The following is a 26,655-nucleotide window of genomic DNA, read 5'->3' on the forward strand; positions in this document are numbered from 1 at the left end:
GGTAGTGTGAAAAAAGAAACTTGAGAGTAAATGTGAATAAGATATATATACTTGTATGTAATAGATGTTGATGAACTCCACCAGCAAGTTATAACACTGTGAACAAGAATTCGCCTTTTATTTGTCTGTATCATCATTAGTGGACATCATTGAGGATTTTTTTCTTTTCCCTTAAAGGAACCTACTTTACTGTGGTTTCAAGTGTAGCACAGCCTTGAAACTACAGAAGCCTCATGAAAGGGGCCTTTGGATTACAAACTAATATATATGAATATACAGATTCATTTTCCCCATTCCATAGTGTTTGATCATATGCCTGCTTAGGATTTGATGCATCAAAGGATAGATGATTAGAGTGATTAGAGAAATTTTGAATTTTTTTAATGTACTTACCAGTGTTCTTGGATAACGATGGATGGGAATGTGTCCTAAGCCAGATGAACAACATTTACACATGTGTGAGGGAGAAACTTGCGAGTGTAGAATCGCTAGCTCTTGAAGAATTGAGCTCCATTGGATTTAGTGACGATGTCTGCAAGTAAGTATTTTATTCTTTCTGTATCTCTTTATTTATATCTTTGCATTTCTCTCCATTGTTCTTTATTCTGTCTTCTCTGTTGAATGCACTGTAGGTTTTGTTTGTGTCATGGGTGGTAGCAGGAAAGACGATGACAAAAAGTAAGATTTATCTCTACAGCAACTCAACGTGAGTAAAAAAAAAAAAATCCCTTGCTGTTCTAAGCAGACATTTCTTAGATTTTTTTCTTTTTACAAACATTTTGTTACAAGTTTAGGGTTTGGGGTAGAGCCTCCATTTCTGCAAATATTCTACAGAAATGATGCATGTTGCTTCAAACGAAAGTGGTAACACTGCAAGAGATGTAAGTCTGTTTGGATGAGTAGAATGAGAGAGGAATAAATAATGATTGTAAGAGGATAGAAGTTGTAGATACCTCTAGAAAGGATAGCTGACACAGCTTTGTGTGAGACAAAGCTAAGAGGTAGTGGGACACAGAAGTGAAATAGAGCGAAGGGGATGAAATGAGATTTGTAAGATAGTAGAGGTTGTTGAGCAAAAGGAAGTGGCATTGTTAATCCTTAGACTGCAAACATAATTCATTTGTTGGCACAGCCACCTGTCATACATCATTTAAAATGATTTCTGTATTGCTGTTTTAATTGCAAACCAAATTTAGCATTAATAAACCATGTTTCAAGTCCCACGAGGCTTCCTCACACCATCCACACATTACTCAGGCTCTCAATAGCATCTCTCTGCTGTACAGATATTGCATGAAGGAAGTCTAGTACAAAGAAAAGTGTTCGTGAAGCATAAGCAGTGTACTTATTCTGAAGTAAACTTATTTACTCTATGTCAGTTACTCACAATTTTTGTCTGGATACCCTAAAGTGTGACATATATCACCTCGGACAAGTTTTCCATGCTTTTGTTTGAAAGACTGTTTGCCTTGATGGTGTACAAGGGAAGTTCTGTGCAAAGAAAATGGTGTTAGGGGACATGTTAGTTTGAAAATGTTTTCTGTAGAAGTATTTGGAAGAAAATATAGATGATCCCATCATCACTCCTCCCTTGCTTAGTATGTAATGAGGCATTCTTGCTTCAACATTCCACCATGGCAGAACAAAGGTAGATGAAGGATATGTATTTCAGTTTTCATACTCTGTATACATATCCTTAATGTATACACATATGTACATACTTAAAACATAAAGATATTAAAAAATGCATAATCATTCACTTTAGATATGGTAGCTAATACCATCATTGATTTGTTATTATTTAGCAGGATAAAGTATTGGTGTGCATGATTTGCAGTTTAGGAGTAGGCTGGGAGGGAGTTCCAGATCATTTGGTAGTAATATATATATCCTCTTTGTCAATCGTTCCTCACTCATTCTTTCCATGTGACCAAACCATTTCAATACACCCTCTCCTGCTCTCTCAACCACACTCTTTATTACCACACATCTCTCTTACCCTTTCATTACTTACTCGATCAAACCACCTCACCACATATTTTTCTCAAACATTTAATTTCTAACACATGCACCCTCCTCCGTACAACCCTATCTATAGCCCATGCTTCACACCCATATAACATTGTTGGAACCACAATTCCTTCAAACATACCCATTTTTGCTCTCCGAGATAATGCTCTCGCCTTCCACACATTCTTCAACGCTCCCAGAACCTTCGCCCCTTCCCCCTCCCTGTGACTCACTTCCGCTTCTGTGGTTATATTTTATGGACATTATTTGCCTTTAAAATTTTTTAAGGTACTTTATGGTATATTTATAATTCCTTGTAGACAACTGGGAAGTCCTTACCATATCTGTTGTACTCTTTGGTAGGACATTACTTTTTCATAGATTGTTGTGTATTTTTGTCTCATCATAACTGGTTAAATTGTTTTGAACGATACCAATTTTCTTGGGTTACCATTTGAAATGGAGTGCATCACTGATGAAATAACTTATCTTAATTTGCAGGATAGTGAATGACATACCCCACTGCGTTGTTGAGTACACAGGAAAATGCAATGATTCCACACCATCTGACATTTTGGACTCTCTCCATAAGCATATTTTGAAGATGACCCCATGTTGGCAGGGGAACAGTGCCCCAACCCAGCTGTTCCACAGCAGTTACCTGCTGGTACACTTGTTAACTCTTGTGACAGCTGCACTCTTTGCTGCTAATATCCTAGTATAAGCTGAAGTGAACCTATCTTGAATCTTACTGAATTTCTGTTTGTTAAAGGAATGTTATGATAGTGTAGCCATTCTTGATTTTTGTGTCCTCACAAATGTTATTATCCATAAAGAATGAAATATTAATAGGATAAAAGTAAACAGCCTTGCAACACCCTTGGAGAGGCTGCTGCTCCAACACTGTCAGAAATAAGATTTAACAGGTTTGCTTTCTTGTGTCTTAATATTTATTGTTACTGCTGTGCATATTGATGGAATAATTGTCATTTTGCTTTTATTCCTTATCAAAGAAAATAATTTATAAGTATACTTTATTAATAACTTTATCAGTTACTGCAGCAGGGTAAATTTCAGTGATTGTCTTGTGGAAGAATTTGCCCTTATTCAGATCATAGCCTTGAAATTGTGACAGGAATTCTCAGTGTAATGAGGCAGCTTTATTTGTGAATGTTATATGATTAAGGACACACTAATCTTGTCAGTACAAAATGGATGATTTCATCATTTTGTCCTTTTCCCTCTATATCAGTTAGTTTATGGAAAGTTTATGAAAGATTTTTATGAGTTTATGGTTTATATGTATAATTTTCCAAATAGGGAACAGAGAAGGGGGTCAAATGAGGATATTCCCTCAAAGGCTCAGTCCTTGGTCTTTACGCTACCTCACTAACGTGGGAGACAGCAACTAAGCATGATAAATAAAATATAGATAAATATATACATCCTGGGGATAGGGGAGAAAGAGTACTTCCCATGTATTCTCTACATGTCATAGAAGGCAACTAAAAGGGGAGGGAGTGGGGAACTGGAAATCCTTTCTTCCCGTTTTTAATTTTTTCATTCATATTTGCCGTTTCCCACATTAGCAAGGTAGCGTTAAGAACAGAGGAATGAGCCTTTGAGGGAGTATCCTTGCTTGGCCCTCTTCTCAGTTCCTTCTTTTGGAAAGTTAAAAAACTGGAGGGGAGGATTTCCAGTCTGCTGCTCCCTCCCCTTTTAGTCTCCTCCTACGACATGCAGGGAGTATGTGGGAAGTTTTCTTTCTCACCTATCCCAGGGATATCATATACACACACACACATTCACAGACATTACATATATACACACTTTCATATTTATACTTGCTTGCCTTCATCCATTCTTGGCACCACATTGGAAATTCTGTACAAAAGGATGAATGGGAAAGCACATTTTGAACATTTTGACAATAACAGTCTTTTTAAGTACTCTGGGAAAGAAGGGTTTATGCTGCTTCTCTGTAGACGTGATTTTAGGTCGTTTTAAAAATTCAAAGTCCTCAGGATCGAGCAATAGTTGTATTTAGGGATTTTCAGAATTTAAATGTGAACCCACAGATTGTGATCTAAATATTGTATATGGTATACTTAGCTAGTGAAAAAGCAGTAGATTTGGTTATTTGCTATGTTAGTTGAATAATATCAATTTTATAAAACATCATTTGTTATATTTACTTGAAATTTAGGGAAAATAATTTAGATATCATTGTCCTTTTTTTCAGCTAATTTTTACTCGAGTGGCATTATTAGTTTTGCTGCTCTGTTTTTCTTTGAACTGAAGGTTTGGTGATCAGACCTGAACAACCTTTTTTTAAATTTGGTCTGACTAGGGCATTATAATGAGAAGGGCTATGTAGCTTTCATTGCATTGTTTATTTTCTAGTGAATTCTAACATTGTTTTCTTATGCAGCAAAGCAATGATTTGCATATTTTGTCAACTATCATTCCAAAGTTTTTCTCTTCAGCTTGTAGTTCTGGCCTTTAAGGCATTTTATGTTACACTGAATAATTCCATCACTTTGCTGACTAAAGTCCAACTGTCATGCTTCTAAATCTCTATGAATCATCAAACAGTCTTTGTCTTGGTTAATTTTGTCTGCAAACTTTGAGATTTTACTCAAGAGTCCTACCCTTTGATAAAGTAAAATGAATATAACCTTGTACCTCCACTTAAATATATGATGAGCCAATCAGATGCTTCATTGTTTAACATATGTTTTTTTTTTATCTGAAAGCAAGCCTGATACACATTGTGATTTAATGTTACCGAACAATCTTTCATGTGGTATTTTACTGATGGCTTGTTGAAAGCCCAAGTATTGAATGTCTCAAGGTATTTCCGAGTTATTATACAAATGTCTAAATAATGTTACTTTCATTTAAAATGATTATTTTAAGAAACAAGCTTTTTTTTTTTTTTTCAAAAATTTTACAATTTTGCCCTATTAATGTTTTGGACATCTTACTTAACCTGAAGCACACTCTTTTCCTAACATTTTGGATACTGATGTTACATTCATGAGCTTATGCACTTAATCTTCCTCATGTAAATGATAATGGAGATATGAAAAACAAAATAGAAAAGTAAGCAAAGTGAATCATCAACAATGGATTATGCCAAGATGTATAGGGATTAACACATGCACATGATTCTGAATATTTACCTTTTTTAATATTGGGAGCAACCTGACCAAAGGGACTCTACTAAAATAGCTCCAGTTTACAATATAAATCTTGGGAATCTAGGAAAGAGAAGAAATAACCAGTTATGGAACATCATGGTTATTAGAAGAGCGAGACTACAGAGCTCAAGAATTCTCATCAGTGATACCAAAAGTATTAACACTACTAATTGCTAAAAACAAACAGAATTATCAGTAGCCCTATGAAAGGATATGGTAGAATCAATAAAACTATACTACAACATACTTAGGACATATGTACAATCATATGATATTCTATGGTCTCTACAAGCTTTTCAAAGATGGCTCAGTTTAAAGAGACATCTCATCAGGAGTCTATATTAGAGTGCTGATGGGTCCTGCCATCAGGTGGTGGCACTGCGAGAAGAGGCTGATGTCGAAGGGATGACCTGCTATAAGAAGGGCTAAGAGGGGCCCTGGACGAAGTGTATCGCCTGGACCACCCTCAATCGTTGACTTCCTGCCTTAAAGCAGCCTACTTCTCCTACAACTGTGCAGAAAGCAGCCTTGAGCTGTCCCCAGCCACCATGCTGGACCACAGGTCAAACCCAAACGTACTATACATTCATATGCATTGTTTCACCAATGGAGGGTGGGGCTAATCTAGACATTATCCCCCAACTATAAGTGCAAACCCCACCCTCGAGCATCCAAGTACACTTATTCACACTGCAAAGCTTGTATCACCAGAAAGCATTACTCAGATGTAGCATCTGCTGTCAATGGATTCACTTAAACTGCACATCACTCATGTTTGTAAACTACTAAGAGCACTGGATGAGCAACGGCTACTCAGACAAAATCACCTGAAACATCCACCCAAACCCCCACAATCATAACAGAAAAATCCAACAAGTACAAGCACAAAATACACAATCCTACCCTGAAAAACCCCTACTACACAAGACAACTCCATTCAAACACTAATTTTACGAATATACACCTGTGACATTAAAGCTAGACACACAGAAGTACTCAACCTACTTAATGACCAATTCATACTCATAGCCCTCATCAAAAATCCAGACCTGTACCCACATGCACCATCCCTCCCTTCTACAACTAAAAAGAAAAAAAATACAAGGACAAAGAGGATGACTCAGAGTACTTCTATATCACCTTATCCCATTTACAAACATCAACGAAAGCACAAAACAGATCATCATCACTGACAACACTCAAATGTGATACAACTTCCACTATTCATAATTAACACCTACATGCCTCACCACTTCCAATCTAAAGAACTTGACTAACAAACCTCATGCCTATTCTCCATCTACGTAAAGAATTCAATGCCCACCAACTTGACTGGCTCAGTACTAACATCAAACCTATGCACAAGCCAAAATGACTTGCAACCTACTGTCTCCAGCTACTAACCTCACCAGACACTACACAAGAGATTGGCCTGCATTCATAACAAAGGTTCCAGGCTGAAAAAACTTCCTTTCATGTAACTTCTCTTCCAAAGACCATATCATCTCTTGCTTCATGAACATCAACAACTAACAAAAGTCACTTTAATATACGGACACAGTAAACAAAGCAACCCAAGCATCATTGAGGTTGTATACCTCATAAAGCAAAGAAACATAATCAGACAAGACCATTCACTATCAACAAAGACCACAGCCAAAAAAACAAACTCTGAGCAATGCCATCACCAGCCTCATCATGGGAAGGCAAAGAGGTAAAAGGCTCTCCTTCCTTAACAAGGTGAACCACATCAACTAAAACAGCTAACTCTGCTGAATACTGAAAAATTCTTAAGAACACCCCAGCTCCCACAGATGAAGCACTTCTTACCCAAACCAACAATGTCCTCTATCCCAAAAGATAACCACACTCAAGAAATACGGATTGAAATTACACCAAAATTAACCACATCCCTAAAGAGAATAAAAATAAAAAACAAAATATCCACCCTAAAATAACTACTTAGCCACCATTCACTTTCACTGACACTTGTAACTTAAAACCTTGAACTCCCTTGTAACAGGTCCTCACAATGTATCAAACTTTCACATAAAATGTTTGGTACTGAACAGATATACTAATGGAGACTCTATTGCTGTGGCTACCCTTTGAGGGAGTTCCAAATACGAATAGGTATCAGAGATATAGAAAGATAGATATACAGATGAACTAAACCAACCCCAGTTACACAACATAATCCCAAATGTCTCAAAACCTGCCTACATAGTGCTGATCCTGAAACCCCCCAAACCACCCGAATTCCTTTCCTCCTATCAACCTAAATATAACAAAGCTGCAAACCACAAAGGAACAGAGCACTTAGAACTGTCACCAGCTCAGAACAACCACAAACAAACATTCAACACCAGGAGAATAAAACAATAATACTTCCAATGAAGTCGCATCACAATATGCTCTGCACTCATTTCTTTGCAACAATATGAGACTCACCTAAACCACTTCACACCCAATCATGAAACTCAAAACAGAAATAAAAAGCTTGCCTGTTTTTACTTATTTAAATATCAGTAACCTGTACTTAACCCCTTCCCCAGAGAAACATAACACTAACATGATATATACAAACGATAATAACCTAACATGCACTTAACAATCACCTTCCCAACTCAGTATTAAGCTCCACCTCTTCAAACATACACCCACCTGAAACTAAGCTCTCCAGGCATGTAGGGTTACACTTTCCTGTATAACTTCTGTACAGCAACCATATCTCCAATATTACAAAAGCTGATTCATCATATCACAAGACCCCTAATTCCCAAAATGCAACTTCCATACTGAAAACACTGAACACTTACCCCTCCTGTGTCCTGCTCATCCAACAGACATACACACATCACTACCATACTTCTTGACCCATAGTCCCACTCAGTGGCCAGCTTCCTGAGTGCTATGGGAGTCCCACGGAAGGAGATCCTGGGGCAGAAAGGTAAGACTGGTAAGGCAAGTCAAGAATGGAACCACTGTCACATCCACTCTCTTCATCTTTGCCATTTCCATTCTCTTCAGCAATATGAGCCACACAATCTCCTTTCAGCACTCCTGCACCTACACAAACTGCATCTGTAACTACTGACAATATATTAATATATGGTTATTCTTAAATCTAAAAGTTTTCTTACTTTTAAATGATGTTATTAATTGCATTTCATCTAATTTTTTCTTTCTCTTCTATATACTTAATTGGAAAGCTTATGATTTTATTGAAACAAAATGTTTTCCTTTAAAGTTTCTCAAATGAATCCTGATGAAAAACAATTATGAAATATTTCACTAAAAATCATTTATACATTCTTACTTCAGGTACCATTTCATGAGTCTTAATGTAAAAATTGCTTAAAAATGAAACTAACCTAGGGGCACATGACTGAGGTCAACTTCCTTATCTTTTGATGACAGTGGGATGTCTGCTTCTATTACCTCAACCTGAAGTTAAATCAGTTATCATTTCTACTGTTTTACTAACAATGAATATACGTCACATACAGAGGAAAGTAATACCAATCACAAAGCAATGAAATTCGTAAAAATGTGGATGTGAGAACAACACTGTTATCTTGAGCAAATGATGTCACCCAAGTGGATGAGGGGAACAGTGACCATATGATATATTAAAGGATTCAAAAACAGCAGTGTTTAAAGAACAGTGAATTTAAAGAATGCAAGATCAAATATTGAATGGAAGTGCTGAGTGGATGTAATGAAATGTGTGAAAGCTAAATGCAACTAGAAAAGAATTTGAAACAAGCAAACAAATCATTAACAGAAGATAGGGAGCCATAAAAGGGGTTATTCTTACTTTTATCAACTAACGCTTTTCAATTTGCCGTCTCCTCTTCCTTGTAACATTTTTGAAAATTTCACTTTGCAAGCAATCACATATTATAAACAAAAGACATAAAAATTCCCTTGCTTGTCTATAAATGTACTGAATGTCATCTAAATTCTCATCATCACTATTTTAATTGTACGGTAGGCATGTCCATTAGAGGCAGTGTATAATAAAATTCTTCCAATATGAGATGTTTTCTCTTTCACTTATTTATCTGATGTTGTAAAACATTGAATACCTACTAAAGGGCTATGAATGATGTTTTTGGTGAAATCACCTATCAATCAAAATTAATTTCTCTACCGTAAGAAATTATCTTTATCCTGTTTAAATAATGCACAAATGTCCTTACAAAGATCATTTTTCCCCTTACCATACAAACATCACACTTCCTTATTTGTGATAACTTTGAGAGCAGTAGCTCATATGGTTATGCTCTCTTGACAAAACACTATGACAGCTAACAGAGAATTTCTTACTGGCCTTTTTTCTTTTCACATATGATTTAATATCTTGGATAATACAGTGAGTTGTGATACTCTATGCAGTATCATATCAATGAAATCAACGAAAATATAATTTCCAATATACTAGTATTTTCTTGCCCTCCTACTCTTGTAACCCAAACTTCCACATATCTAGGGTATACTTCATATGCATGGTGATTTCTACACTTCCTACAGAAATAAAACAAAAAATTCCAGAAAGATTTCTAAATGTTGCTACTTTGTTCACAGCATTTGTATGCACACCACACAGTAAGATGATTTCTAAATGTTGCTACTTTGTTCACACCACACACTAAGATGAATGTCTTGATACAAAAGTTTACATCTGATTTTAAATGCCCAATGATTTTGCTGAAGTAATCACTTAACTGAATACAGAGATAAACACAAGATGGTGGTATCTCTAAAGATATGTGTAAAAAGAAAATAGCTCTTTTTCTGTAAAGTGGAAATGTATACATGTTATAGGCATAGTGAGATTGACAGATAAAACATATATTTCAGTGTGTGATCTAAGCTAGGACACAGAGGAAATGAATAAAGTGTGTGATCTAAGTTAGGACACACTGAGGGAACATATAAGAATGATTAGATCAAGGATGAAGGATTAAATTTATGTAAAAATATGGAGTTTGGAAGAAACTCTTACCATGAAGAGTACAGAATGCATAGATTAATGAATTACCTGATTGGACACATTGAGAGTAACGTCAGAAGATGTTTCCACAGGTTTCTCCACTGTCTTGTTCCGCTGCCATGAGGGGATGGATGGCGCCATGCTTGGGGTGGATGGAAATGTCCGCCTATGTTTGGAAGAATATTTTGATGGTTATGCAATTTACAATACATGCAGTAAAATTAGGGATGTCTAAATCAGCAATACCAAAAGTATTTTAACTGTTCACTGCTTATACAGAAAAAGAGGTTTTCTCTCCATCCAGACCATTCTGTATCTGCCGTTCCTTACATATACTGCTGTTACTTCACACCACTGGAACATTTTTAACATTGCCATTGTGAGCACCTGTTACAGCCCACAGCAAACTGATACTTCCTTTCAGGCTCAATCTTTATTTCAACTTCATTTTTCATTTTTTTGCACCTATTCTAACTAAACTTTCCTAAATCCACCGTTGATGCCCTTCTTAGAACATCTATTTTTTTCAAATACTTATACAAAACTAGCTGCACTTCTATAAGTTTCTTTACTACAAATAACTAATTAATGAATAAAAAGGACAGATATATGATAATCTCTCTGATTTAAAGGAGTATCTTTGCTTCAACTGTTTCTGCTTTAAAATGTTTTACCTTGTTTAAATACTGCTACTTGAATATTGAGAAAAAAAAAAATGTAGGGAAACTCACCGATTTATAAGGAGTCCCTTCAGCGAAGTTATTTCTGCTTTTAACTGCTCCAACTGCTTAGGGCTGACATTATCTTGGCTTACATCTTTGTTTTTCAAAGCCTGAAATAAATGTTATCTCTGGAAATCTTTCTTCATAACACTGACACAGACTACTATGGTCAAGAAGGAAGGAATGAGACTGAAATCTGTCTCAGAAAGCATTTTATATTTTCAACTGTCGTCAAAATTATGAGGTCATGGAAGTGAATACGCATTAATCTCTTAGAAGAAGATTCCTGCAACGTGCAGGTGCCTGGTACAGATGAATCCGACAACAGATGAATGTCCAGTTTTCTTGTTTGTCTTTGATGGATCTCATATTTCCTTTGCTGGCTATCAGCTTGTATTGAAGCCAGATGTTACCACTAACTAAGTAACCTACAGAAATAGCAAGGATAAACTGCCCATAAATAACAATGGTGACAACACACTGTCGCTCCCCCATGGTTGTATACCTTTTCTTGGGATCTGCCATGTCTGTGGTGCCCACCACCTCTCCTACATATGACTGCTTGATTATTAATCATATAAGAAAATATAATGGTTTTGTTAGGTATTTGTGCATTTAATCCCATGATTTATATAGTTACAAATTTGTCTTGCGTATTTAACAATGACCACTCCAATAAACAGTTTTTCCTAAACTACGAATGGTTACATCTAAATTCATGAGGAAAAAGTAATTGCTTCAATTTTGTGCACCTTTTCATGAAAAAAAAAAAAAAAAAAAAATGCTGTTCTTGTGCATTAGGGAAGACCAAAAAAGTCAATTGTGCACCAAGAGGGTCTAATATATCTTCCTTGCAATTCTGATCATTCACTTTCTGCCTATCCATTACCATTTTTACTGACCATTAATCCCACATATTTTCACCTTTTTGTTTAACATTCTCTTCATATTAATTTCAAAATTCTTTTAACCCTTATATTTCCATAATATTAATTCTAATATGCATTATTCTGAGGATAGGGGAAAGAGAAAACTACTTATGTATCTCCCATGAATCACAAAAGGCAATTAAGAGGGGCAAGAGAAGGGTCTAGAAATCTTCTCCTGCACTATCATTATCCTAAAGGGGGTGCCAGGTGAATATTTTTCCTCTAAAGCTCAATTCCCTTTTCCTGACACTACTTCAGTGAGGCAAGAAATGATGCAAAGGTGAAAAAAAAAGAAAAAAAAAAATCATAAACGTATAGAAGCTCACCTGGATACGGATGTTCTGGGCACTAAGTGTTTGCTCCAGTGAGGCCAAAGTGGTCTGTACCTCCTTTAGCACAGTTACAACTGACTGCTGTAGTTCTGTTATGCTTTCTTCCACAGTCTTCTGACGTCGTCCCATCAGCCAAGGACCCAAGTATCTCTGCATCAACAATAATCAACAAATTTAAAGAATATGATAAAACATTTGCTATCTATATTCAATGAGCCTTTCAAACTGTCATCAACTAGCTTAGAGAAGATGATAAAACACTTTCTGAGTACATTCTATAAGCTTCTTTTCACAATCAAACACTAAGTATATAGAATCTTAATGCTTAATACAACAATGAACAAAGCACTGTAAAAGGTTGTCATCCCTGATGTCAAACTTTTACATACAATCTACATAATATTCTGCTAAACTATCAGGACAAAGATTCATGTTGAAGTCTAAAGAATGCAACATAAGCAGGAATAATGGGTAACCAGAATAGCTCTGCATAGTATGATGTTATTACAAGCAAATAAAAGTGTACAAAGCCTTGAATAAAACCATGTCAACATAGAAAGTTTGAAACCAAATAAACTAAAATATATACAAATTTATGGAAAGATTTCCAATGTATATATCAACCTAATTCTATTTCCCTATATTCAAGGTAGCCACACCTGCTAACAGTTTCAAATAACTACAAAAAACATTACACATTAGAAAACATATGAAGTACAGTTACACCTTTCACTGCTCATGTCCCCAACTGGGGATTGAAAGGGAACGGGAAGGAAGTTGGAGTGTCCCTTCTCCCCAAGCAATTATGCCAGACATATCTGCCCATTGAAAGTGAGCACGGCTGTTCCTGGAGTGTAGGTAATAGAAAGTTAAATTCTTGGGGAGCAAAATACCCAAAAACTTAAGTATAATGCAGATATGTTGCTTATCTAAGTGTTGATATAAAGAACAGAAGCTTTAGATACTTTTTTATTATACTTGATCATCGTTTCCCGCATCAGTGAGGAAGCACTAGGAAACAGACGAAGAATGGCCTATCCACTCATATGCATATATATATCTTTCTTATATTTATCAGATTTAGTCGCTGTCTCACATGTTAGCAAGATGAAAGAATGACCCAACCCACCCACATACACATGCATATACATAAATGCCCACACATGCACATATACATACCGATACATTTCAACATATACATACATATACATACACAGACATATACATACACATATATTCATACTTTCTGCCTTCATCCATTCCTGTTGCCATCCCGCCACACATGAAATAGCACCCCCCCTCCCCAAGCACGCAAGGACGAGGAAGTGCTAGGAAAAGAGCAAAGGCCACATTCATTTGCACTCAGTCTCTAGCTGTCATGTGTAATGCACCGAAACCATAACTCCCTTTCCACATTCAGGCCACAAAACTTTCCATGGTTTACTCCAGACACTTCACATGCCCTGGTTCAATCCACTGACAACACATCGACCCTGGTATACCACATCGTTCCAATTCACTCTATTACTTGCATGCCTTTCACTCGCCTGTATGTTCAGGCCCTGATAGCTCAAAATCTTTTTCACTCCATCCTTCCACCTCCAATTTGGTCTCCCACTTCTTGTTCCCTCCACCACTGAAACATATATCCTCTGTCAATCTTTCCTTACTCATTCTCTCCATATGACCAATCCATATCAATACATCCTTTTCTGCTCTCTCAACCACACTCTTTATTACCACACATCTCTCTTAACGTGTTAATTGATAGGCACGTGAAAAAGAGACTTTTGGATGTTAATGTGCTGAGAGGGGCAACTGGAGAGGTTTTCAGAAAAGAAGAATGTTGGGGTGAAGAGAGTGGTAAGAGTAAGTAAGCTTGGAAAGGAGATTTGTGTGAGGAAGTACCAGGAGAGATTGAGTGCAGAATGGAAAAAGGTGAGAGCAAATAACAATGGGAGTGGGGGAGGAATGGGATGTATTTAAGGAAGCAGTGAAGGCTTGCACAAAAGATGCTTGTGGCATGAGAAAGGTGGGAGGTGGGCAGATTAGAAAGGGTAGTGAGTGGTGGGATGAAAAAGTAAGATTGTTAGTGAAAGAGAAGAGAGAGGTGTTTGGCCAATTTTTGAAGGGAAGTAGTGCAAATGACAGGGAGATGTATAAAAGAAAGAGGCAGGAGGTCAAGAGAAAGGAGCAAGAGGTGAAAAAGAGGACAAATGAGAGTTGGGGTGATAGAGTATCATTAAATTTCAGGGAGAATAAAAAGATGTTTTGGAAGGAGGCAATTAAAGTGCGTAAGCCAAGAGAACAATTGGAAACTGGTGAAGGGGCAAATGGGGAGGTTATAACAAATAGTGGTGAAGTGAGGAGATGGAGTGAGTATTATGAAGGTTTGTTAAATGTGCGATGATAGAGTAGCAGATGTAGGGAATTGTCATGGTGGTGTGCCGAGTGAGAGGGTCAGGGAAAATGGTCCGGTAAACAGAAAAGCAGTAGTGAAAGCTTTGTGGAAGATGAAAGCTGGCAAGGTGGCAGGTTTGGATGGTACTGCAGTGGAATTTATTAATAAAGGGGGTGACTGTGTTGTTGACTGGTTGGTAAGGATATTCAATGTATGTATGGTTCATGGAGAAGTGCTTTAGGATTGGGGGAATGCATGCATAGTGCCATTATACAAAAGCAAAGGGGATAAAAGTGAGTGTTCAAATTACAGAGGTATAAGTTTGTTGAGTATTCCTGGGAAACTATACGTGAGGGTATTTATTGAGAGGGTAAAAGCATGTGCAGAGCATCAGATTGGGGAGGAGCAGTATGGTTTCAGAGGTGGTAGAGGATGTATGGATTAGGTGTTTTCTTTGAAGAATGTATGTGAGAAATACTTAGAAAAACAGATGGATTTGTATTTATGGATCTGGAGAAGGCATATGATAGAGTTGATAGAGATGCTTTGTAGAGGGTATTAAGAGTATATGGTGTGGGAAGTAAGTTGCTAGAAGCAGTGAAAAGTTTTTATCAAGGATGTAAGGCATGTGTACGAGTAGGAAGAGAGGAAAGTGATTGGTTCCCAGTGAATGTCGGTTTGCGGCAGGGGTACACGATTTCTCCATGGCTGTTTAATTTGTTTATGGATAGGGTTGTTAGGAAGGTGAATGCAAGAGTTTTGGAGAGAGGGGTAAGTATGCAGTCTGTTGTGGATGAGTGGGCTTGGAAAGTGACTCAGTTGTTGTTCACTAATGATACAGCGCTGGTGGCTGATTCGGGTGAGAAACTGCAGAGGTTGGTGACTGAGTTTGGTAAAGTGTGTGAAAGAAGAAAGCTGAGAGTAAAAGTGAATAAGAGCAAGGTTATTAGTTTCATTAGGGTTGAGGGACAAGTTAATTGGAAGGCAACTTTGAATGGAGAAAAACTGGAGGAAGTGAAGTGTTTTAGATATCTGGGAGTGGTTTGGCAGTGGATGGAACCATGGAAGTGGAAGTGAGTCACAGGGTGGGGGAGGGGGCCGAAGGTTCTGGGAGTTGAAGAATTTATCCAAAATTTATTATTTTACCATTGAAATATTTCTATACTTGAAATGATCATGGAAAACATCTCATAATGCTTTCCCAGGCCGACAGATACCCAATAAATACAAACTGGATAATCATAGAATCTTTTTAAAGAGTAACCATTAATTACTTATTCACAGGCCCTAATTTCCCCCAACATTTATTTCAACCCAATATTTCAACCCAAGATTTGAATTTAGCATGAAAAATAGTCCTTCTACTCAGACTTTCAAGAAAATCTATTACCCTCACAAAAAATGCCAAAATATGGAGGTTATTAATTTTTTTTTTTTTTTTTTTTTGCTTTGTCGCTGTCTCCCGCATTTGCGAGGTAGCGCAAGGAAACAGACGAAAGAAATGGCCCAACCCACCCCCATACACATGTATATACATACGTCCACACACGCAAATATACATACCTACACAGCTTTCCATGGTTTACCCCAGACGCTTCACATGCCTTGATTCAATCCACTGACAGCACGTCAACCCCGGTATACCACATTGCTCCAATTCACTCTATTCCTTGCCCTCCTTTCACCCTCCTGCATGTTCAGGCCCCGATCACACAAAATCTTTTTCACTCCATCTTTCCACCTCCAATTTGGTCTCCCTCTTCTCGTTCCCTCCACCTCCGACACATATATCCTCTTGGTCAATCTTTCCTCACTCATTCTCTCCATGTGCCCAAACCATTTCAAAACATCCTCTTCTGCTCTCTAAACCACGCTCTTTTTATTTCCACACATCTCTCTTACCCTTACGTTACTTACTCGATCAAACCACCTCACACTACACATTGTCCTCAAACATCTCATTTCCAGCACATCCATCCTCCTGCGCACAACTCTATCCATAGTCCACGCCTCGCAACCATACAACATTGTTGGAACTACTATTCCTTCAAACATACCCATTTTTGCTTTCTGAGATAATGTTCTCGACTTCCACACATTCTTCAAGGCTCCCAGAATTTTCGCCCCCTCCCCCACCCTATGATCCATTTCCACTTCCATGGTTCCATCCGCTGCCAGATCCACTCCCAGATATCTAAAACACTTCACTTCCTCCAGTTTTTCTCCATTCAAACTCACCTCCCAATTGACTTGACCCTCAACCCTACTGTACCTAATAACCTTGCTCTTATTCACATTTACTCTTAACTTTCTTCTTTCACACACTTTACCAAACTCAGTCACCAGCTTCTGCAGTTTCTCACATGAATCAGCCACCAGTGCTGTATCATCAGCGAACAACAACTGACTCACTTCCCAAGCTCTCTCATCCCCAACAGACTTCATACTTGCCCCTCTTTCCAAAACTCTTGCATTCACCTCCCTAACAACCCCATCCATAAACAAATTAAACAACCATGGAGACATCACACACCCCTGCCGCAAACCTACATTCACTGAGAACCAATCACTTTCCTCTCTTCCTACACGTACACATGCCTTACATCCTCGATAAAAACTTTTCACTGCTTCTAACAACTTGCCTCCCACACCATATATTCTTAATACCTTCCACAGAGCATCTCTATCAACTCTATCATATGCCTTCTCCAGATCCATAAATGCTACATACAAATCCATTTGCTTTTCTAAGTATTTCTCACATACATTCTTCAAAGCAAACACCTGATCCACACATCCTCTACCACTTCTGAAACCACACTGCTTTTCCCCAGTCTGATGCTCTGTACATGCCCTCACCCTCTCAATCAATACCCTCCCATATAATTTACCAGGAATACTCAACAAACTTATACCTCGGTAATTTGAGCACTCACTCTTATTAATAGTTCTGGCAAATTTGTTAGCACAAAAACCTTTTTGTTTTTAAATTGAAACATGACATAATAAAGCACTTCTACACTTGAAATAATCATGGAAAATATCTCATAATGCTTCCCCAAGCTGACAGATACTCAACAAATATGAACCGAATAATCACAGAATCTTCTAAAAGTGTAATAATTAATTACTCTTTTACAGGCCTTAATGTACCCAACATATATTTCATACCAAGACTTGAATACAGCACCAAAATTAGTCCTTCTAATGAGGTTTTCAAGCACATCTATTTCCCAGAAAAAAATACCAGAAAATGTAGGTAAATAGTCCAGGGAATTCTTTTAGCTTTAAAACTTAAATGTGACATCCTGAAATACTTCTAATCTTAAAATAATCACAGAAAATATCATATAATACTTCCCCAAGGTGACAGATATCCAATAAATATGAACTGAATGCTTAAAGAATCTTCAAAAAGGGTAACAATTCATTACTTATTTACAGGCCTTAATGTCCCTTAACATATATTTCAACCCAAGATTCATATCCAACATGAAAAATAGTCCTTATACTGAGGTTTTTATGAAAATCTATTGCCCTCACAAATATATTTTTTTCATACATATTTGCCATTTCCTGCATTAGTGAGGTAGTGTTCCTGAACAGATGACTGAGCCTTAGAGGGAAAACTCCCCACTTGGCCCCCTTCTCTGTTTCTTTTTTTGGAAAAGTAAAAATTTTAGGGGAGGATTTCCAGCCCACTGCTCTATACTAAAAACTGTAGGGTAATAATAGTTCAGGGAATTTTTTTAGCCCAAAAACTTTTAGTTTTAAAATTTGAATATGACAGAATGAAACACTTCTATATTTGAAATAATCAAGGAAAACATCTCACAATGCTTCAACAAGGTGACAGATATTAAACACGAAACTAGCAATCACACAACCCCAAATTTAATTTCAGCATAAGAAATAGTCCTCATCCTGAGGTTTTCAAGCAAATCTATTAACCCCACAAAAACACTTTTTTAAAGTTAATAATGTGATTTATAATCCAACATGCTGAAGCTTTCAGCTTATTTTCTAAGCAGTGCACCTGCTTCTACAAAAATTATTTGTTCTGAGATGTTCTAGATATCATATTGTGAAATTGAGTGATAACAAATGTGATAAAGAATATGGCCTTACCTGATATATATGATACAAGCCATATGATGCACCCATCAAGAAAAAAACAAAATTGCAAACATCTCGAATCCTTAACCATAACGAAGGGGGAGCTGAACCTGCATAGGCAGGAACTAGTGGCCCAGAATAAGGGCCAGGATGTGGTATCTCACTATTCTGTATTACTCCCTGTAAAGAAAAAAAAAAAAAAAGTGTTGAAATCACAATCAACTATTTGTTCCTAAAGTAAGCACTGAAAATAAGAGAAAACTCCACTTTCTGAGAATAATTGGCCAATAATCTGTCCCTAAGGACATGATCAATTTACATGAACCAATGCTTGCTAGTGTCTTCTTTAAGAGAACAAGGCACATTTTGTCAGCTCAAATCCAGAATTAGAAAACAAACCTAATCCATTCACTCATAAAAGACTACAAAGTAGTCTACAGAAAATATAACACAATAAGAAGGAAATAAAAAAATAATAAAAAAGAGACTTCCTCCATGGCCTCCTCTCTGAATACCACATATGGGAATGCCCCACAGATAAAGACTGAGTTGGTAGGGAAGTATATTACCAGTGCTACCCGCCTGGGAATTGGGAGGGTTAGTGATGGCTGTGTAGTGAGCTAGCACTTCAATAGTTGTCAAGTTGTACTCCTCTGACCCAGAAAGCTGTCTTTTCTTTCTGCCTCACCCACCTGTGATCTAACTGCATTCTGTCCACAAATATATAATCTCTCCTTGTCATACATAACACTTGACACCTCTTAACTTTGATACTTTGTAACTCTAGATTTTCCTGCAGTGAGCACTATGCGCTAGCCTTGCCTTTTGGCAAAATGGGAGGAGCAAAGGTAGAAGCAGTTGGTAGGGACATCTAGGCAGGAGCATTAGGTAGAAGTAGTCAGAAAGAACACTAGGTTGGAGCCTCTGCAAACACTGCACTCGAGTGCCCTCTGCCAGTGGCCTGTTAAAGGTAAGGCACTAAAAGCTAAGAGGCACCACTTGACTTCACTACTTAAGGCTATTGTCATGGACATGCCCTTGAGGGAGTGCCAGTTGGAAACAGGAGTCAGAGATATAGACTGAGAGATAGAAAGGCAAAAGAAATAAAGTACACCTTGACCATGACTCACTGTCTCCCACATTAGCGAGGTAGCGCAAGGAAACAGACGAAAGAATGGCCCAACCCACCCACATACATATGTATATACATACATGTCCACACACGCACATATACATACCTATACATCTCAACGTGTACATATATATACACACACAGACATATACATATATACACATGTACATAATTCATACTGTCTGCACTTATTCATTCCTGTCGCCACCCCACCACACATGACATAACAACCCCCTCCCCCACATGTGTGCGAGGTAGCGCTAGGAAAAGAACAACAAAGGCCACATTTGTTCACACTCACTCTCTAGCTGTCATGTATAATGCACCGAAACCACAGCTCCCTTTCCACATCCAGGCCCCACAAAACTTTCCATGGTTTACCCCAGACGCTTCACATGCCCTGATTCAATCCACTGACAGCATGTCGAACCCGGTATACCAAATCGTTTCAATTCACTCTATTCCTCGTACGCCTTTCACCCTCCTGCATGTTCAGGCCCCGATCACTCAAAATCTTTTTCACCCCATCTTTCCACCTCCAATTTGGTTTCCCACTTCTCCTCGTTCCCTCCACCTCTGACACATATATCCTCTTCGTCAATCTTTCCTCACTCATTCTCTCCATGTGACCAAACCATTTCAGAACACCTTCTTCTGCTCTCTCAGCCACACTCTTTTTATTACCACACATCTCTCTTACCCTTTCATTACTTACTCAATCAAACCACCTCACACCACATGTCCTCAAAAATCTCATTTCCAGTACATCCACCCTCCTCCGCACAAAATCTATAGCCAACGCCTCGCAACCTTATAACATTGTTGGAACCACTATTCCTTCAAACATACCCATTTTTGCTTTCCACGATAAAGTTCTCTACTTCCACACATTCTTTAACGCTCCCAGAACTTTCACCCCCTCCCCCACCCTATGATTCACTTCCGCTTCCATGGTTCCATCCGCTGCCAAATTCACTCCCAGATATCTAAAACACTTCACTTCCTCCAGTTTTTCTACATTCAAACTTACCTCTCAATTGACTTGTCCCTCAACCCTACTGTACCTAATAACTTTGCTCTCTCTCTCTCTGCAAAGGGAGGAAAAAGATGAAAAAAATGGGTCCAACACTAGTACACAAACCTGGAATTCATGGGCCCTTTACATCCTTAATAACTTAAATGGAAGTAGAAATCCAACCAGACATTTGCCAAACAGAGAAAAAAAGCATTTAAAAGTAAGATGCTCTGAATACACAGAGGATATTGCTGAGATGAGCTTAAAGCAGGGAAATAGATGAACTGGGTGCATTCACTTAATCCATATTTGAGCTCATGATGTAAGCCTTCTTCCCTAAGAGAAGATGGTGGCAAGCAGTGGTTTATGCAGTGATACCATTCTTAGTAACAGATGACCAACAAATTATTAGGATCTGGTTTATCACTTCTAAGAGAGTAAGGCTTTCTCTCATTTGCCATGCTCATTCTTTAACTTCTGTTAAGAAGGAACACATTATAAATAAAGAATATTTTATAAAATGATAAAAAATATGAAAAGCAATTTAATCCTGTTTCAATGATTATGCAAGATGTTATGTAGAATAAAGTAACATAGCTCAATTCCATTCTATATGTATGATTTCTTTTGGCTCTCATACACTGTGAGTCATTAACAAGGAAATAGCACATACTTTTGAAACAGATGTTGTGGACTTAGCAAATGCTGCCTGGATCTCTGCTTCACTCAGCCCTTTCTTACGTAAAAAAGCTGATTTTTTATCGTTTGCGTGATTAATCACTTTGGGATTCACCAAAAAGTTAGCTGCTTCATCCACCTGCAAACAAGATTGAAAGAGGTGAAAAATACAAATCAGTTGTAAATGAACACAATAAACTAGATTTTAAGATTAAATAATGTTTCTACCATCCATTTACAATTTAACATCTCAGAGGATAAGAATGAAAATAACACAGTCACCTCTCATCATCATTACATAACCCCTGAACTCCTTTCATGGGGGTTCTGCAGCATGAAAAATGTAATCTATGCAGCAGTAGGGAAATGGTGGAGTCTTTTGAAGCAAGAATCTCCTTGATGAGGATGTATCTCCCTTCAGTCCAGATGATAATACGGAATTACTGAAAGTAATTTCTTGCCCCCACTGTATGCACTTGAAGATAGAATCTGGAAGCCCCAACTTTCATCATATATGGTATGATTTAAAATGTATACATAATGATTACATTTTCCTACACTGTGTGTGGTTGGAACTGCCAGCAATGAAATTAAGGCAAATAAATTCTTTAATCTGGAACACCAAAACAATAAATAAAAACACATGGTGGGGTGAACATGTCTGGGTATGCAGTGCACTAATTTTGGCTACAATTAAGACTTATGAGCCTACTAGCTAACAAGTCTATATTCACCTCTTATGGACATAAGTGAGATATATTGATAAAAGGGAACAGCGTAATCAACACGCAAGAAAAACGTGTTTTCCCTTTCATTAACCTCTTTATCTTAATTAAGGCCCAGCCTTGATGTGGACTTTTGTTCATGACTGGAACCTCCAACTAAAAAAATGTTCCTCACAGAAGAAAAACCACATTCATGCACTGTGTACCTACTTGTATCTACCTACCTTTCTGTCTCAGGAGATCAGAGATCATAAGAGTACCAAAATCAAAAGGATGACACACAGTAAACGGTTCTTCACATCATGCAGTAACAGCATTATCAGAAGCCCTTATCAGAAGCTGAGAAAGAGGGTGATCAAGAACAAAGTAAAGAAATACTGGTTCAGAGTGAAAGTTGTGGATGGATATAATGGATTAAGAAAGGAGGAGACTGCTGGAAGCATAAGCATATATCCAAGTTTTCTTGATGGTAAAAAAAGCACTCTCCCTGTCATTAACAAACAAGGAAAAAGCTACAGTACCATACCAGATTCTGGCGAAAGGCTTCTGGTTCTTGAATAGTATCAGCACTCATGGCTTCTTCCTCATACTCTGGAAAATGAAATGAAAAAAAATTATAAACGATATGAAACAACAGAGGGAAAAATTTGACAATTCTAGTATAAAAGTAGCATATGCTTGTTATATACAGTATCAACATGCACCAATGACTGGGCAAGGACCATATATGCAGTGTGTGTATGGTCTGAGAATTATTTTTAACACATAAAGGTGTTCAAAGCTTATCATATAATGATGCTGACAGCATCAATTATCCTGGCAGTTGATAAGCACGCCTACAGTCCATATAACCAACAAAACAACCAGCCTCGTGCAAACTATAAATAGAATTGACCCACTTTCAGAACTGCATAATCTTCCCATCAATAACTTTGCTTTTTCATACCATTAAAGACTTTTATGAGTGTTAAAATAAAAAACAATAGTAGAAAACTTAACTTACAAATACATTCTAATAAATACATTCCTGATAATTTTACCCTTTCACTGTGGCTGGGGTATATACTCTCATAACCAATGAATGGGCCATCTTTGCTTTGAGGCAAATTATATGGCCATGAATGCTTGTGGTGGCATCCCAAATATTGTGAAAATACTCTCCTGTCTAAATTTTTTTTCCATCCACTGGGAAGTAAAGTGCATGTAGAGATGCCTGTATGAGGTCTGTGCCCTCATATTATGTAGCTGTGATAATCCTGCATGATAACAGACATTTTTTATTACAAATATCAGTAATAATATTTGTTTAAGTCGAAAACATTTCCTAAAATAACATACATCTCTTCATTTGCCTGGCAGCAGAACAGTGTAAAGTCAAAGGGTGCATAGCAGTCGTACAGTGTTTCACCACGTTGAAATGCGCATTACTTTAATGTTATCTGAAAATAAGAAATGTCTAGATCAGCTCTCCATTGTATTAGCTTTGAGTACTGAATGACCTGTTCTGTAACGCTACAGCAGCATTTAAAGAATACAGTGAGTTATGGAGCCTGATTCAGTGCACTTTTAGCATACTGCAGAGACTGATACTGAATATGGCAATAGGGTGCTTCAAGTAGGTAATATACCAAAAGAACCTAGAGAAACCTCACCAAATTGCAGATATGACAGTCAAAACATACCATCATTATACATATTTCCAACTGGAAATCACATTGCTGCTTACTGTGTCATCTGGTGTCATGTTGATAATGGTTTCACGTGTATGATTGGTATATCTGGGCTAGAATACCGAGCAATATGATAAATCTTGCCAGCTAGGAAATTTCCACACGATCATTACCCAGCACAGTTTCGTGATATACTACTACTGCCTTATCATGTATTAGTCAACAGGATAACGCATATCACTCCAGAGGCATTTCTCTAATCACAGCAAATTATATAAAGCACTTAGAACATAAGTAATCATTTCCCAGAGCTACTTTCAATGCAAAGCTAAAACAGGTATTTAGAAAATGTAATCATCACAAACGTCTCCTAAAATGGTAATCAGAAATAATATGTAAACATAGTAAACAATAATACAATAAAAGCAAATTTAAAAGAGAAACACTCAAGATCATCGCAAATTAGTGCTGATGCATATAAAGCTAAACTTAACATATAAAGCTAAGCTTAACATATAAAGCTAAACTTAACATATAAAGCTAAGCTTAACATATAAAGCTAAGCTTAACATATAAAGCTAAACTTAACATATAAAGCTAAACTTAACATATAAAGCTAAGCTTAAGATATAAAGCTAAACTTAACATAGAAAGCTAAGCTTAACATATCTCCTCAGATGACAAACGACAGACAGTTCAATTCTTGATTATAATTAATCATGATACATTTTTTATTGGAATTCTAGACACTGCAACACGTTTTATTCCTAAGAAAATGTTGTTAAATCCAGTAATAATATGGGACAAATGAAGGTGACAATCACTAATTACCTCATTAATTCTTTACAGTTCAGTGTAGCGGGGTTTCAGGAGTAGGGCCCCGCAGTTGGGGGTTAAGTATGGCTCGTTGCTTTTACAAATTTACCCTCGTAATTCCCTAATACTTTAAAGACCATGTCCTAACAACTGCCTCTGAACTTTGATTTTGCAGTAAAGAGGCAGTGGCCAGTGGCTCCAGATATGGTAGAAGTATCCATGGATAAAGCAGTCTCACCTACTTCTCATATCTCCTGCTCTAATATCTAATGTCAACTTCATCTTCCCATACTCAGAGTCTTAACCCATCCAGCCGCTACCTCTGTCTGTGTTAATAACCTCTGATCACAGTATATTCAAGGAAAAAGTTCTACGTACTTGTTACTTGGAGCGCCAACACTGTCACCAGTAATGATTACAAACAAATGTATTGGACGCCAACTGTTTCTCGCAGGACGAACAACGCTTCTCCTTGGGAGTAGGAGAGAAAATACATAAAAAATAAATGACACTTTCTTTTAAAAGAGATTTCACTGTTTAATAGAAGCCGGATTAATTCGGCAATCTTTACTTTTTCATTTAATCTACAACGAGAGTTACCTTAATCTCCCTAGGAAAAATCAAAACCAATGGTCTGTCAGCTGTGTCGTCCGCCAGGGGGGAGTTCTACTGCATTATACGTTCGAGCTCGCCTTAAATTATTACTAAAAATTCTTATGACATCAAAATGAGATAACATATAATAAAATGATGGAGGCATTTGTATATGTTAGGAGAATAACGTTTATGAGTTACATGAAAATGCTACATCAAGGCTTTTCCAATTGCTACCACTATGGAATGTTACATCTGTAGCATAGTGTACCTAACTCTGTATCATACATTAAACGTCATTTCTAGCTACACGGATACTTCATTGAAATTCCTTCATAATTATTTTCATACATGAATGAGTATGAACTTGATTTTTTGAGCATCTTTGATTTTGTATAAAACCTCGCTATAGATACTATCAAGCATGCTGAAAAAAAAACTGTTGTTAAAAACTTTTTAGTTTAATAAGTAAATTACGATTATAGCTGCTGTAACAACCTATGTAGGAAATAATGATCTAGAATAATTTAGAAGGTAGTACTTTACAAAATAAGACACTTATATTTCTATGTCTTACCTTAATGCGTTGCAATCCCAACCAGTCAGCAAGTTTGTCACACGCGTCACATGTATGCTGTGGTCATGCTAGCGAGCATCTTCAGGCACAGAAAACAATTGAATGGCAAGCTGCAAGTACTTTGCTACATAAAAAAGTCATTAGTTTAGGAATAGATAATGGAGATGGGGGGGGGGGGAATTGCCTTACCCGAATCAAAAAATCTCCATTGGTGTCACAACACCTTGAATATGTAATTTGCACATCTGAAACACTATACATATAATGAAAATTACTATATATATATATATATATATATATATATATATATATATATATATATATACATTTTTTTTTTTTTTGCTTTGTCGCTGTCTCCCGCTTTTGCGAGGTAGCCCAAGGAAACAGACGAAAGAAATGGCCCAACCCACCCCCATACACATGCCTTGATTCAATCCACTGACAGCACGTCAACCCCGGTATACCACATCGCTCCAATTCACTCTATTCTTTGCCCTCCTTTCACCCTCCTGCATGTTCAGGCCCCGATCACACAAAATCTTTTTCACTCCATCTTTCCACCTCCAATTTGGTCTCCCTCTTCTCCTCGTTCCCTCCACTTCCGACACATATATCCTCTTGGTCAATCTTTCCTCACTCATTCTCTCCATGTGACCAAACCATTTCAAAACACCCTCTTCTGCTCTCTCAACCACGCTCTTTTTATTTCCACACATCTCTCTTACCCTTACGTTAC

General features: G+C 37.3%; 2 protein-coding genes across 7 annotated transcripts in view; one reads left to right on the forward strand and one right to left on the reverse strand.

Annotated features, from left to right (window-relative positions):
• The window catches only part of LOC139764490 (27 kDa hemolymph glycoprotein-like), a 25,239-nt gene extending 20,515 nt beyond the window's left edge, over window positions 1-4,724 (forward strand). For both annotated transcript variants that reach the window (XM_071691082.1, XM_071691083.1), the window contains exons 5-6: window positions 397-538; window positions 2,512-4,724. In XM_071691082.1, coding sequence (XP_071547183.1) covers window positions 397-538; window positions 2,512-2,734 — 365 coding nt within the window. In that variant the 3' untranslated portion in view covers window positions 2,735-4,724. The remainder of the gene's footprint in view (window positions 1-396; window positions 539-2,511) is intronic.
• Window positions 4,385-25,397, reverse strand: LOC139764488 (peroxisomal membrane protein PEX14-like). Of its 5 annotated transcripts, XM_071691077.1 has the most exons (10): window positions 25,127-25,164; window positions 23,601-23,701; window positions 22,789-22,853; window positions 21,533-21,676; window positions 18,725-18,892; window positions 12,190-12,345; window positions 10,944-11,044; window positions 10,261-10,378; window positions 8,588-8,660; window positions 4,385-8,306 (listed from the first exon to the last, which is right to left on the reverse strand). In XM_071691077.1, the coding sequence occupies exons 3-10, from the start codon at window positions 22,834-22,836 to the stop codon at window positions 8,125-8,127; spliced, it is 990 nt and encodes a 329-aa protein (XP_071547178.1). In that variant the 5' UTR covers window positions 22,837-22,853; window positions 23,601-23,701; window positions 25,127-25,164; the 3' UTR covers window positions 4,385-8,124. The 5 variants fall into 5 exon arrangements, with proteins under 5 accessions (XP_071547178.1, XP_071547179.1, XP_071547181.1 ...); XM_071691078.1 differs by lacking the exons at window positions 23,601-23,701; window positions 25,127-25,164 and adding an exon at window positions 25,349-25,397; XM_071691080.1 differs by lacking the exon at window positions 23,601-23,701 and having other exon boundaries at window positions 4,385-8,150; window positions 25,127-25,215.
• Between the last annotated feature and the right edge of the window lie 1,258 nt (window positions 25,398-26,655).

Source organism: Panulirus ornatus, chromosome 50, assembly GCF_036320965.1.
Source record: "Panulirus ornatus isolate Po-2019 chromosome 50, ASM3632096v1, whole genome shotgun sequence".
NCBI classification, from domain to species: domain Eukaryota; kingdom Metazoa; phylum Arthropoda; class Malacostraca; order Decapoda; family Palinuridae; genus Panulirus; species Panulirus ornatus.